The sequence below is a fragment of the Camellia sinensis genome, chromosome 2 (assembly GCF_055761805.1).
Source record: "Camellia sinensis isolate YWXY chromosome 2, ASM5576180v1, whole genome shotgun sequence".
NCBI lineage: Eukaryota > Viridiplantae > Streptophyta > Magnoliopsida > Ericales > Theaceae > Camellia > Camellia sinensis.
In genome coordinates this window covers 85,020,859-85,036,312 of record NC_138962.1, presented here as the reverse complement: position 1 = coordinate 85,036,312, position 15,454 = coordinate 85,020,859, and the positions used below count along the sequence as shown (strand labels likewise).

Sequence of the window (15,454 nt, the reverse complement as noted above, 5' to 3'; positions counted from 1 at the left end):
GCTAGGTTGCATGTTAGTCGTATTGTGTATGCCATCTCATTGCGTTGTGTTTGGGATAAGAGTTAGCCCAAACACAAGAAACGAGGGACGTTTCGTACCCGAAGTGACGGAACATGCCTCAATTCCCGGTCGCCGACACTCCGAATTACCCATGATGGAGTCTAGGCCTTGTTGTGTTGTCATGTGCATTCATTTCACATCGAGTCGTGCAATTTGACCCCTCGGCCATCATACATCGAGATGCATGATTGGTGGCACGAGGATCGAGGTGTGCATACATATGTGAAAATACTTTGCCATGCTCCTTTCTTGCTCTCTGTTGCAGCAAACCAGAAATCAGCAGCCTTCTAGAGCTTTGCACAACATTCTGGGATTAATCGCAAACAGAGGCAAATCGGGGCATCGCGAGGAATTTTCCGACGAGGCGACTCGAACATGCATGTACCTTTCATCATTCGGAGCAGAGCTGGGGCGGTCCATTTAGCTTGCATGCTAATTCATTTGCTTTCCTAGTTAATTTGTTAATTAATTTGAATTTTGTAATATTTAATTAGTTAGAGTAGTTAATTATTTATTCGGACTATACTATTTATTCGGACCCTCCGAGCCAGGGCAATTGTGTAATAAGTGTCCGTGTGTGTAATGTATGTCTTCCAACCCCACGCCTTTCTCTCTTTTATTTACCAGCTTATGATGGTTAGTTTAGGGCATGTTTCAATTAGCATACTTATGTTCGCATGTTTGCATCCATTCATCTGTCTTGCGTGCACCGGGCTCGGCGTATCATACTAACTGCATTGTATTTCAATTTCAAGTTGAATACGTGTTAGCTGTAGTATCATCATATGCCATCTTAGAATAGCCGAGCCTATCTTTGTTGCATTCTTGTATGTGTTGCATTAGGCATCTCAGCATAGTTAGGATTCATGCATGATTTCTAATTAGTTTGTTTCTTTGGCTCGGAGTACTCGGTAAGTGTTCATGTTTTAGCATCCTTGCATGCGTGTGAGTGATTGCCATGATAACATGCTTCACATGAGGCTATGTGCTTATTTGATATAACTGCCTGAATGCCTGTGGGTGAAGGTTGGGTTATTTGGATTGGAACAACTCATCGACTGCAAGTTTTAAGCCCACTTGAGAGTGGCAAAATCATGTTTTCTAAGCCCACCTGAGGGTGGCAAATCCACATTTTAGCCTACTTACGAGTAGCAAACCGTTTTGAAAAACAAACATGAGATGTTTTGTTCCAATTCAAGTGAACCGGTCTATATTTGTTTGCTGTGCGTATCACGTAGTAAATCTAGGCTAATAACCGGAATAAGAGCACATAATGTTTTCAAAGCTTGATATCATGGTTAGTAGAGGCCGATTTTTGATCGGGCAAGCGGGGGTGCTCACGAAGTGACCTTCCCCAATCGTACCCAGGTTCCTGAGCCGAGGCAACTTTGGTGATGACGGACACATGGCCTTAGGCAACGAGTCAGGGTTTCCTAAATTTCCTAAAATAAAACATTTAGGTGGCGACTCTGTATCTGGCAAAGCAGTCCATGTTTGACACTTCTTTCAAAAACTCTATTTTAAAAAACGATTTGCCGGATTTGGACTCTTTGATGATTCATCGGTCTTGCATTGCACTCTGTGAGATTAGATATAGGACCGTGACTTTGAGTCCTGAACTGTAGTGAGACCCAAATGAACAAAACGGGATCTCCCTCCCGGGACGTTCGGGGATGTCTACAGAGCCCTTCACTCCCCACATTCAAAAATAGCCAAGAATATTCATGTGATTATGGTCATTTTTGCACTATCTCCTCACCGTTGGTAATACTACTCCAATTGATAAAAATTGTACCACACACGCCTAATTTGAGAGATAAAATGGAAAGAAAAGAACAAAAAAAGTCAAAATACAATAAAAAATGATAAATAATGTATTCTTAATTTCATTTTCTTTCCTAAACAAATATGAAAATCCTAACATTAACCCTTCCTCCACCAGGTACCTCATCACCGCCATAACCACCTTCTGTCATCCCCTCCCATTCCCTCTGTCATCCCCTTCCACTTCCATCAACACTCCTAACCACCTCCTTACTGCTTCCTCCTTTTGCGCCACCCCCTTTTAAATGACCATATGTTATTTAAAACCACAGTTTAAAATAAAGAGTGGTGGCACATGCACCAATTAGTGTATTAACTAGTGTACCAACACTAGTTACGATTTTATTATTGACCCCACTCATTATACAAATTACAAATACTAAAAATATCTTAAATTATGTCACATCATCAATTGGTACATTGGTCAGTGCACTAATTGGTGCATATAGCATTACTCTAAAATAAAACAAAGATCATAACCAACAACATTAGTTATTAATTTTTTTTAGGATAAATTATGCAAATGGTCCCTATAGTTTACACGATATGTCAATTTGGTCCATTTGTTTCAATTTGTTCGATTTTGTCCTTTAATTTAACAAATAGTGTTATCTTAGTCCAATAAATAACGGTATTTGCTCCCTGTAGTTTATACAATGTGTCAATTTGGTCCCTGTAGTTTATACAATGTGTCAATTTGATCCCTGTTGTTTTAATTTGCTCGATTTTGACTGGGACCAAATTGACACATTGTGTAAACTACAGTGACCAAATTGACACATAGTTTGACTTTTCGTCCCTCGAACATAACAACCGTTATTTATTGGACTAAAATGACACAATCCGTTAAATTAAGGGAAAAATCAAGCAAATTGAAACAATAGGAGCCAAATTGACACATCATGTAAACTATAAGGACTATTTGTATAATTTACCCTTTTTTTTTTAAACTGAAAATGAAATACAACATATACATACATATATCGAAAGAGATAGGCAGGTGAAGTTATGACCCAGGTGTATACCTATTCTATTCATTTCTCATCTCAATCCTAACCAAGAAGAAAAAAAGAAAGAAAGAAGAAAAGTTAAACCATAAACTTCAATAAAGATCTAACCTTACAATATTTATATTGAAGTTGTTTAGCCAATCAATGATGATGGTAGGTTGAATGTGGCAATGATGTTGACACAAAGCGAAGGGAGGAGAACAATGTAACAATGGAGAATGTAAAGGTCTTTAATTCAAAATCATGTGAGAGTTCTTTGGTTATTTTTTAAAATGAGGGGTGAAACTCTCTAGGGTTACACTATAAGGAAGTAAAATAGATTTTTGATTATTTGTTAAATACATATATTAGCCAAGTCTGATCACGTTTTTATAAAGAGGCATCTATTTTTCGTAGAGTGAGAAACATGTTCGGGGTGAAAGATGACACAAACGTTGCATAATACAATAAACACTTCGCAACAATCCATGGCAAAAGAGTACGACAAAGCAAAGAGAAATTGAACCGGGGAAGTCTAAGAAAATGGCAAACCATAGACATTGGGTAGCCAATGCAAACTGGGCTTGAGAATGGGAAGAAGAGGGGTTGCGATGATTGGTAGGGATGAAAATGAGGCAATAACAATAACATGAAGGGAGTGACAACAAATAGAGAAAAGAGAGTGACATGGGAAAAAATGACTATTTGCCTATGTTTTTGAATCATCACAAAATAAATTTATATACATAAACTTTGAAATAAAAAAAAATTCGTTTAATGGTCTGACTGGTAAATAATTTCCCAATTTCTTCCTTTTCTTTTTGATTAGCAAAAAACTTTATTAATGAAGAAAGCAAAAAACATGCCACCTTACAACAACAAAGCTGGGACAAAACCCAAGATTGGTGAGGAACCAATTGAAACAGCCCAAAAAGAAAAAGAAAAACAAAACAAAACAACAGCAAAGCACTAGAGTAGCATCAGCAATACAACAAAAACTCCTTTGTAAAACTCCTTTCTTCATAGACAAAAGGAAGGCACAATCACCACAAACACTCCCAAAATAGCAGGGGCAGTGACATAATGCTCCCAACCAGCAGAGTAGCAGTAGCAATACCACAGAAGCTCCCCTGTAATACACCTTTCTTCGTAGACCACAAGAAACACTAACACCACAGACATTCCCAGAACAGTAGTGGCAACAAGGCTACCAACTATTCTCTAGCTCAACACAAGACATCAACCAAGGGGCAACCTACTACTCCCAGCATAAGTCACAATCTGATGAAGATTAGTGACTATCTCTTGCACTGAATACTGCATCTCCACAATATTCAATTTACTTCAAAGTGCTACCCTTACCTTCACTAACTCTGCTAATTCAATCCAATCTATTGGTTTGCCACTAAAAAGACCATCATTCCTTGCTTTACATAATGACCACAACACAGCTAAAGGTACCACTTTCCACATTCTAAGAATCACTTTACTGAATTTGACTCCTGTCCACTAGAGCAGTAGATCCTCAATTGAACCAGGTAATACTCACACCACACCCCACCATTTCATCATATCAGTCCACACCTTCTATGCAAATGGGCAAAACAACATCAGATGATGAACTATCTCCTCCTCTGATTTACAGAACATGCACAATGAATCTGATTTCTCATTTAACACTCCTAAATTTTTTAGCACAACTGTAGTTTTAAGTTTACCTCTCCAAGCTAACTAGCCACAAAATTTTACCTTGGGAGGAGCAAGATTTTTCCATAACACCTTAGTAACACTGAGAGTTGAACGTTTTGAAGACATCCACCACTCCTATGCTGCTGCTACTATAAATGACCCTTTTGGATTGGCCCCCACTGACAATAGTCCTCAAACTCCAAAAATAGAGTAAGTGCTACCCTAAGCAACTCATACAATCTTTGTTCCTCCTCTTCTTCCCATGCTAACAGTGATCTTCTGAACATTAAGTTCCGCTCATTTGAATGACCCCTCCTCTGGTAAATCTGCTGAACAGTGCTACCTTTCTCCTTTGACAAGCTATACAATCTAGGAAACTCCTCATTTAGGCATAAATTGTTCATCCACTTATCATTCCAAAACTGAATTCTACCCCCATTCCTTACTGATATTTTAAGGTTTAGTAAATAAAACTCAACCATAGTAGGTCTTCTATTAACAAGTTTGAGGATATCACTCCAAACAATAGACACTGAAACAGTAGTAGCACTAAATAGGACCCACGTGCCCCCCACCACACCCACAAATCTGTTTCCACAGAGCTCTGTCCTCTAACCCAAACCGTCGCCACCACCATTTAAGCAAAAGATAATCATTAACCTCTCCAAGATTTCTTACCCCCAAACCCCCTTGCTCAATGCTTACTGATATCTCCCTCCAGTTAACCATGTGAAGTTTCTTCTTTGTATCAGAATCTCCCTACAAAAATGCTGCCTGAATCCTCTCTAACTACTTAGCCACACCTGCAAGTAGTTTAAAAATTGATAGGAAATATGATGGTAAACTGAATAGAATTGCCTTAATCAGTGTGATTATACCAGCAAAAGAGAGCATTTTTCCTTTCCATGAAGCCAATTTCTTCTTGACCTTCTCAATCACTGGTTTCCAAGTACTCTTTCTTCTTGGATTTGCCCCAAAATAAGTAATAGGAAGCTTTTGGCTATGACAGTGCAGGACTGAGACAAAATCTTTGATATCCTCCTCATTAACACCAACCCCACTCAACACACTCTTGTGGAAGTTAATTTTTAACCCAGACATTAACTCAAAACACCTTAAGATTCTTTTTATATTGACCAATTCTACCTTATCCGCCGCACAAAAAATAACAATATTATTTGCAAATTGCAAATGAGAAAGCTTCAACTTAGTAGGCTCTATAGTTGCCCCTCTTAAATAACCCAACTTCTTTGCCCTTTTAATCAGCAAATTCAAACCTTCAGCAGCAATGTGGAACAAGAATGGTGATAATGGATCACCCTGCCTAAGCCCTTTTTGAGGTACAAATTTAGCGGATGGAGAACCATTTACCAATACATAAATTTTAGCTGATGATATGAATGTTTTGATCCACTTCACCATTTTTCCCCAAAACCAAAATTCATCATCATTGAAAAAAGAAATTCCCAATTTACTGAATCATAAGCTTTTCAAAGTCTAATTTTAGAATAATTCCTTTCCTTCTAGATGATTTCCACCAATCCACCACTTTATTAGCAATTAATACACCATCTAGAATAAACATTCCCCCCAAAAAAATACTAACTGGACATCACTAATCATTGATGGCATTACTTTCTTTAACCTTTTAGACAAGACTTTAGCTAAAATTTTATAGACTGAATTAACAAGGTTGATTGGTCTGTAATCACCTAAATCACTTGGGTTCTCTTTCTTTGGTATCAAAGTGATAAAAGAATTATTCAAACATAAGACCAGCTTCCCATTCTTATGAAATTTAGTCATGAACTGCAGAATCTCACTCTTCATTATCTTCCAGCACTTTTGAATACAAGCCATGTTAAACCCATCTGACCTAGGAGCTTTATTCCCATCATAATCATGTATAGCTTCCCAAATCTCTTACTCTGTGAATGCTACTACCAGATTATCATTATGCATAGAGTCAATAGATGAAAATATGCCAGAGAGTTAGGCCTTGAACACAACTCCTCAGTAAATCTTCTTACAAAGTAATTAACCACTGCCTGTTTAACTCCTGGTTCCACTAACCTCACTCCCCCCCTCTACAACCGAATCCAACATATTTTTTCTTTGCCTAGAACTTGCCATCATATGGAAAAACCTTGTATTCTTATCACCACATTTAGCCCACACCATTCTAGATTTTTGATGCCATAAGCTCCCTTTTCTCCTACTCAAATTCACACTAGACTTCTTACTACCCTCCTTCTGATCATTTCAGATTTAGATAAAGTCCTTGATTTAGCTACCAAATCAAGTTCATGATACTCCTCCTCTGCCCTCTTTAATTGGACATCCATATTTCCAAAAACCTCAGAATTCCATCTTTTGAGATGGACCCTCAGATTAGCTAACTTCTTCTTTAGTCTAAATCCAGCCCATCCTGGATCAACAACTTCCTCTCAGGACTTCTTCACTTCAACTTTGAACTTAGGATGGAGTAACCAAGCATTAATAAATCTAAAAGGTTTTGAACCCCAATTTCTTACACATTCCTTTAACAATACTGGGCAATGATCAGATATACTTTTGGGCAGTCCCCATTGCTTAAATAAGTATTCCTCAAACCACCTACTATCCAAGAGAAACCTATCTATCCTGTTCCATCTCTCCCCATCTTGATCATTACACCATGTGAAACTTCTTCCCAACATAGGCAAGTCCACTAGACTTAACTGATCAATTAACCCATTAAAATCAGTCATGCCTCTCTCCATTCTTGAGCATCCATTTCTTTCACTAATATACCTAATCTCATTAAAATCTCCACCTATACACCAAGGATTAGTGTAATGAGTTTTATCTACCCAGAGCATCCCATAATTGCCTCCTCTTAACTACATCATTTGGGGCATAAATATTGACTATAGTGCATTCAAAAGCCACTCCAACAATTCTTGAAAGCATAACGAACTGTCTTGAACTGCAACACTCCTTAAGTCTGAATCTATTTGGATTCCAAATGCATGACAAACCTCCTGTAGTACCTTCTGTATCCGCTCCCATGAACTCCATCTTTTCAAATGACCATATCTGCTTAATGAACTCTTCCTCCATGTTACTCTTTTTTGTTTCTTGTAATAGCACTACATCAATTCCTTCATCTTTTATCATTACCTTTATTTTCCTCCTTTTTCTTGGTCTTGTTAGACCTCTAGCATTCCATGTCATTATCTTCATAAGGAACCAAATATTACACCTGTCCCCCTGCATTAGCCATTAGGCTTCAACAGCCATTCCCCTACCTTCAATCCTTTCCAAATCTTGTCTTTCCATCTGAATAATTTTGTCTATAGCTTCTTCTTCTTTTCTTTCAAAATTTATGCCAAGTAACAGCCCCATTTGGACTGTTTCCTTAGTTTCCATAATCAACCTTCTGCTTTTTCTATTGGACTCAGTATTCATTGATAGGGAATTCGACAAAACTGCTGCAGTGGCTCTGAAAATAGCACCCTTATTAAAGCTTTGTGGAAGCACTCTTCCCCTATGTAAGGGCAATGTCTTACCTTTAAACCTAACTCCTATATCACTCTCCTTATTTCCCTTTACTCTACTAAGAACCCTTCTTTGAACTAGTGCACAACTGCTCTCTCTATCCTTTTGGGCTGCTTATGAGCCTACTTGATTGAACTGTGTCTGGGCTATACAATCACTCAAATTTGACCATGAATGTCCATTGGGCCTACTTTGATTAGCTTCACTCTAGGCTCCCTGTAGTACTACTTTTAAATTAATATTAGGCCTACCCATGTCAGGCCCACTCAAGCTTTTCATAGACCCTGATGTGAATATATTGGCATCAACATTTTGAATGCTCCCAACCACCTTCTCTCTTGAATTTTCCATAATCTTCATTATTCGATCACTGCCATAGCCCCTACCTGTTGAGTTTCCCAAGCCTTCGTCTAAATGCCCCAATGATGCTGCTGCCCCCATGCTGCCCCTTCTTTCCAGCATTGATGTTCCCCTCTCCAATGTGCCCTTAACCCTGCTTGCCACTTCAGCACTAAGTGACATATCATTACTACCTTCACCTTCTTTGACCGATTCCTTCTGCCCTATAATGGTGCCGGATACCATATCTTGCCTATTGTCGAAATGTGAATTCATAACCTCATTAAGCTGAGTATTGTCCAGCCCTGTGTTTATCCCTAATGGGAAACTTATCTCTTCACACACTTGAACTGGATAGTAATTCCCTTTGCATTCGAGTGTTACCACTTTGTTAATAAACTCTCTGCTTTTTGTGATTATCCTTACTCTACCCCATTGAAAAGAAACTGGGTTGCTTGTATCCTCATCCAGCTGAACTACGTCGCCCCAAACTCTCCCAATGTCACTAAAAGTTCTTCTGTTCCACAGATTAAAAGGTATGCCAAAACAAAATAACCAAACACACCTTTCACTTTCAACCATTCTCTCATTTTCCCGTTCCTCCATTGATGTGCACCACTCATATACCCATTTCTCTAATCTTACTTTTCATTCCTTCATCTGTTCCATAGACTTGAATGTTATCAGTGCAATTCTACCCCCTATCTCTGACATTCGCATCCTTTAACCCTCTTTCGTGACATTCCTTTTTAACATTAACAAAAGTAAAGAATGCTTTTAACTGTACTACTAAACTCTCGTAAAGCCAACCATTACCAACCTCTTTAGCTTGAACAGAAAGCCTGTTGACATCTCTATTTAACCCTCGTACTGTATCCGCATAAGATCTCTGCCATTTTCTCTCTCTATTGGTTGCCAATGCAACCTCTGTTTTATAAGACTGGTATTCACCTTTCTTGGCTCTTGCATCTTCGAATTATGATCTTGACTTCCGTACACCGCTAGCCGTACCTTCATTGCCTTATCATCACACCACAACCCTTTAGCTTTTTGAACTGCCATACTTGCTGCAACCTGACTATCATACCTCACAAACCCAAATCTTGTTCCCAAAACTTTCCTTCTCTTCTTCGAAACAAAAACATCATTCACCACTCCATAGTTGGTAAATAGATTGAACAAATCTCTTGGTTCCATCAATTCGGGTAAACTATCCACAAAAACGGTGAACATTCCTAGACCCCTTACTCTAGCTTGCTGATATCCCACGAGAGAAATAAAATGGAGATAGAATATGTAAAGTAAAATTTCAAGTGGCAAATTGTTGGGATTTTACTGAAAAGAATAAAAAAAGAGCAAAATTTTATTTTATCTCCTTGTGGTTTAAAGTCGAAGTACTTTACCCTCTGATTCAAATATAGTTAGAAAATTCTTATAATATTTTGGACTAAAGTGTCACTATTAGTTTTTCCATCCAAATTAATGGAAGGTGTGTCTCTACGGGGAATTAGCGAGACGATGTGCCTTTATCATGCACCTGCTAGAGAAATCCAAAGTCAAAGATTACCCACAACCTAAATAGGTCGAGAAGACCGTCAGACAATCAAGTTAGCATCTTGATCAAACATGGATAAATTATAGAAATAAATGTGTTTATGTGATGGTTATTGTGTATATATATATTGTTGTGTTCCCTTACCTGTTTGCTTGATTTCCTTTTATAGTCAATCAATATATTAGTATCGATCGCCGGATCCCTTTAGATCGGGTGACCATCCTTTTGTCAGAGGTCATTTTTGTAGTGGCCAATTTGTAGTCGTATTGTTGGCAGTTAGATCTCCTTTGATCAGACGATCAACCCGTTGTCAGGGATCAGTTTGGTGGTGGTCAACTTGTAATCGTTGTTGGCCTTAAATCTCCTTTGATTGCATGACCAACTCGTTGTCAGGAGTTAGTCTATGATTCGAGCCCGATTGCATCTGACACGCCCGATTAGGCAAGTCGACCTTAGTTTTTAGGCTGTTATTGGTTGGGCTGATTAGGCCTATTTTGGGCCTACACTTTCCTTGGACTAATATTTTAGCTTCCACAGTGTGTCACACCCCATTTTTTTAAAGTGCATTTGATTTTCTAAAAAAATAAAGTGAAATTAGCACAAGAAAAAGACAATTTTACCTCCATCTTCTCCAAACTCAAAATTAGATGACGATGTTAATTAAAATAAAAATATAATATTAAGGATTGATCTAAATTAACAATGATATTTTAGAAATGAGCGCAACATAGAATTTTTTTTATTTACAAACTAGTATTGGTAAGTTACGAACCAACGTTGTGAATCAAATTTTCATGCACAACGATGGAGCAAAGAAGAGCAAAGAAGCAAGGAGCAACAAAGAGTCGCGGAACAACGAACAGGGAAAATTGAGGATGTATACCTGTTTTTCGGCAGAAGCCAAGGAGGAATATGGGAAATACAAGCATTCACACATTATTTGTGGACAATCTGCCAGGCTCCATGGATCCTAAAGGCCTTTACAACATGTTCACAAAGTTTGATGTGGTCAAAGATGTATTTATCCTAATTAAGAGAAGAAAAACCACAAGATCACAATTTGGTTTTGTTCGCTATGTTTGTCATATTGTAGCAAAGGTGGCTATACAGAAGGCAAATGGAGTTTGGTGTGATAACAAAGCTTTGGTAGTAAAGAGTGCTACATTTAGAAGAGATCAGAAAGGTGAGCTACAAAATCTAAGTAAGCAAGACATGCAAGGTAAAAGGATCGATTCGGGGTGGGTGAATAGAAGACCATCGTTTGTAGAGGTAGTAAAAAGAGGGGAAAAACCAAAAGAATTGGAAGCTGTGGTTATTGCAGAGGAATATGGAATTGGGTGGTTATATGAGAGTGCTGTAGCTAGACTTAGGAATAATTGTCAGTTTTCAGACTTCAGGAAAGAATTTCTCAAACAAGGTCTGAAGAATGTACGAATTCGAGAAGGTGGTGGAAGGTTAGCAATACTATCTTTTGATTCAGTAGAGGCATTACGGAACAGGAGAGAGGTGTTGGGAGAATGGATTAATGACTAGTGTGAAAATGTAGTAGAATGGAGGGAAGGTCATGTGTTTGAACAAGAAAGGGAGGTGTGGTTACGCTGCTATGGTGCACCATTGAATTTATGGAATACTACAAATTTTAGAAAAATTGGAGAATTATGGGGAGAGGTACTAGACGTTGAAGATGTTACTATGTCCATGTCATCCTTAGCATATGGTAAGTTGAGAATCTTGACAAAGTCTATGGAGATCATTAACAAGTGTGTTAAGTTGATCGGTAAAGGCTTCGTAAGCAACATTAGGGTGTGTGAAGAGTTATGTTTCTATCAAGAACATCAGAGATAAGATAACTCATCAAATTTCAATTCAGTGAAGCTCAAGGTGCAGACATGGAAGATGGGAATAAGGAAAATGAAGATGACGTGGATGAATCAGAGGATGAAGTGGATGGCAATGATGATATGGAACATGATCATAGGGAAGGACATGATATGTCAAAAGAGGGCAGCAGTGGTAGCTTATTTGCTTTGTCAGTAGTAAATGAGTCAAGCTATGATGTGGGAGACCCAAGAGTAGATGGGACAAGTCTGGAAAAAAAGCTAAGCATGCATAAGGTATTGATTAAGAACAATAACAAGGGAAGTAGAAGAGTTTCAGAGTGTGGGCCTTCAGTGGGTTTTATGAAGAGTATAAGCACCTCTGATCCACCCAGGCCCAATATTAATTTAAATGTGGTGTTGGACCAGGCCCAGTTCAAGGGACTAATTGGTGGTCTGAATCATAGAAGAGGTGAAGGGAAACAAGATGAAGCCCAAATCAGAAGATATCAATCACTAGCCCAACTATCTATTGAGGAGATTGTAGGTCAATGGGATCAAAGGGGCATCTAAATTAAGATGAGATAGAAATATAGCAAAGAAGAGTGCTCAATAAAAACCAAGAACTACTAAGTAGTTACAATGGTAAAGATCAAATGAGTTGTGAGTTGCAAAGGAAAAGAAGACCGAGGAAAAACAAGGCATGGTCCAGGTATGGTTTTCGAAGAAAGGCAATTTTTAAGGCAGCAGCAGTGGCTCTCTCATCTTCAGTATCACAAACCATCAATCATAACAAAAGAAGGAAGAAAAGTGATCATCAGTATTTGCTAAATGAAGCTCAAGCTACAATCTATATTGGTAAAGCTCTGGGAGTGGATTTTGAAGGTAAGGAAAGAGATGTGACAGAGAAAATTATTACAATGGAAAGACATGATAGGTCCCAGGCTCCAAAGAAGACTGTCGGGGTGTGTACTTGAAGGAGCATTTCTCGGAGAAGTAGGAGTAACAAAATTTTTTGTAATGAAGCTAGTATCATGGAACATCAAAGGGTTAGGTAGGATTGAGAAGAGAAGGAGAATAAAAGAGTTCATAAGGTAGAGAAAGGTTGACATGGTCCTATTTCAAGAAACAAAAAGATCAGAAATGACAGAGTTATTTGTCAAATCACTATGGCCAGAAGATTTGGTTGGTTTCATGGCAGTGGATGCTGAAGGAAGTGCTGGAGGGTTGCTTTGTGTTTGGAGGCCTGAGGTGTTTGCCTTGATTGACTGTTGCAGTAACAGAAATTGTATTATCCTCTTAGGTAAAATGTATAATGTAATTCAATGTGTGGTTGCAAATGTTTATGCACCCACTGACAGGGGTATGAAGAGGAATTTATGGGAAATTTTGGGTAATCTTTAGCCTAAGTTTCCCAAACCATGGTGCATTGAGGGAGATTTTAATGAAGTTCAAGCAGTGACTGAAAGAAAAGGCTGTATTATGAGGGATGGTGGGATGAATGAGTTCAATGATTTTAAAAATACATTGGAATTAGTGGATGTCCCAATGATTGGGAGGAAGTATACGTGTTGCAACTCTCAAAAAGGGGAGAGATGGAGTAGATTGGATAGATTTTTAGTTAGCCCAGAATGGTTAGAATGGTTTAGATTCAAATTGTGGGGGCTTTCTAGGTCATTATTTGACCACTGTCCAATATTATTAATGGAGGATAAGAGGGATTGGGGATCTAAACCATTTAGGTTCTTAAATGCTTGGGTTCTTCACCCTACATTTCTGGATAAGGTAAAATCAGTTTGGGAAAATACTCAGGTGCATGGATGGGCTGGGTTCAGATTAAAGGTTAAACTGAAAGCTTTGAAAGAAACCCTGAAAGTATGGAATATTAAAGTGTTTGAGAATGTTGATTATAAGCTCAAAGAGGCAGAGGATGCGATGCATATTCTAGACTTGGCTGCTGAGGAAAGGCCTTTGAATGATATTGAAATATCCAGAAGAAGAGAGTTCAAAGGGAGAGATTTAGAAACCGAGAATAATGAAGGAATGGATTTGGATGCAGAAATCCAGAGTAAATTGGGCTTTAAAAGGAGATAGAAATACTAGGTATTTCCACATTATGGCCACAAAGAGGTTGAGTAGAAATCTGATGGATTCAATCATAATCAAGGTGTAGACGTCCCCCGAACGCCCCGGGAGGGTTAGTCCCGTTCTGTTCATTTGGGGTCACTACAGCTCGGACTCTTAAAAAAATATCACGGTTCCTAATCTGAACCAAAGAGTCCAAATCCGGCAAATCGTTTTGAGAAACTGATTTTTTTTGGAAAAAGTAGTGCCAAACATGGACTGCTTTGCCAGATACAGAGTCGCCACCTAAATATTTTATTTTGGGAAATTTAGGAAACCCTGACTCGGTGCCAAAAGGCCACGTGTCCGTCATCACCAAAGTTGCCTCGGCTCGGGAACTTGGGTACGATTGGGGAATGTCACTTCGTGAGCACCCCCGCTCGCCCGGTCATAGACCGGCCTCTACTAACCATGATATCAATTTTTGAAAACATTGTGAGTTCTTATTCCGGTTTATTAGCCTAGGTTACTATGTGATGCACACAGCATACAAGTATAGACTGGATCGCCCGAATTGGAACAAAACATTTCATGCTTGTTTATTTGAAAGATGGTTTGCTACTCGCAAGTAGGCTTAAAATGTAGATTTTGCCACCCTCGGGTGGGCTTAAGAAAGGATGGTTTTGCCACTATCTAGTGGGCTTAAAACAAACAGTCAATGATTTGTCCCAATCCAAATAACCCAACCTTCACCCACAGGCATTCAGGCAGTTATATCACATAAGCATTTAGCCTCATGGTAAGCATGCTATTCATGGCATTCACTCACACGCATGCAGGGATGCTAAAGCATAAAAACTCACCGAGTACTCCAAGCCAAAATAGACACTTATTAGAAATCATGCATGAATCCTAAGTATACAGAAATGCCTAATGCAACACATGCAAAATGCAATTATAGTAGGCTCGGCTATTCTAAGATGGCATATGAAATGTTACAACTATCATGTATTCAACTTTGAAATTGAAAGTACTATGCAGTTAGTATGATGCGCCGAGCCCGGTGCATGCAATACAGATGAATGATGCAAATATGCTGTCATACTGTATGCTAATTTAAATATGCCCTAATCTAACCATCATAAGCAGGTAAATAAAAGGGAGAAAGACGTGGGGTTGGAAGACATACATCACACTCACCCACACTTATTACAGTTGTGCCCTCGCGCAGAGGGTCCGAATAAATATACAGTCCAAATATTACAGTCCCGAATAAAAGAATATTACAGTTCGAATAATATACAAAATCCTAATTAATTAACGAATTAACTAAGAAAGCTGTAAAACTGGCGTGCAAGCCAGGGACTGCCTTGCTTCTGATGGATGATGCATGTCCGGATTGTCTTGCGCGGAAATCCACCGGAATGCCCCAATTAGCCTCTGTTTACACCTGTTCTTGAAATGCGTGCCAAGCCCCAAAAAGTTGCTGATTCTTCGTTTTGCTGCAACAGAGAGCAGGAAAGGGGCATAGCAATGTATTTGCACAGATATATGCATGTCTCGATCCTCGTGCCACC

General features: G+C 38.7%; 1 protein-coding gene across 1 annotated transcript; it reads left to right on the top strand.

Moving 5' to 3' along the window:
* Positions 1–12,956: 12,956 nt before the first annotated feature.
* On the top strand, positions 12,957–13,907 carry LOC145814958 (uncharacterized). The gene is made up of 2 exons (XM_082911916.1): positions 12,957–13,206; positions 13,351–13,907. Exons 1-2 carry the CDS (start codon positions 12,957–12,959, stop codon positions 13,905–13,907), a joined length of 807 nt encoding a protein of 268 aa, XP_082768042.1.
* The last annotated feature ends 1,547 nt before the right edge of the window (positions 13,908–15,454 follow it).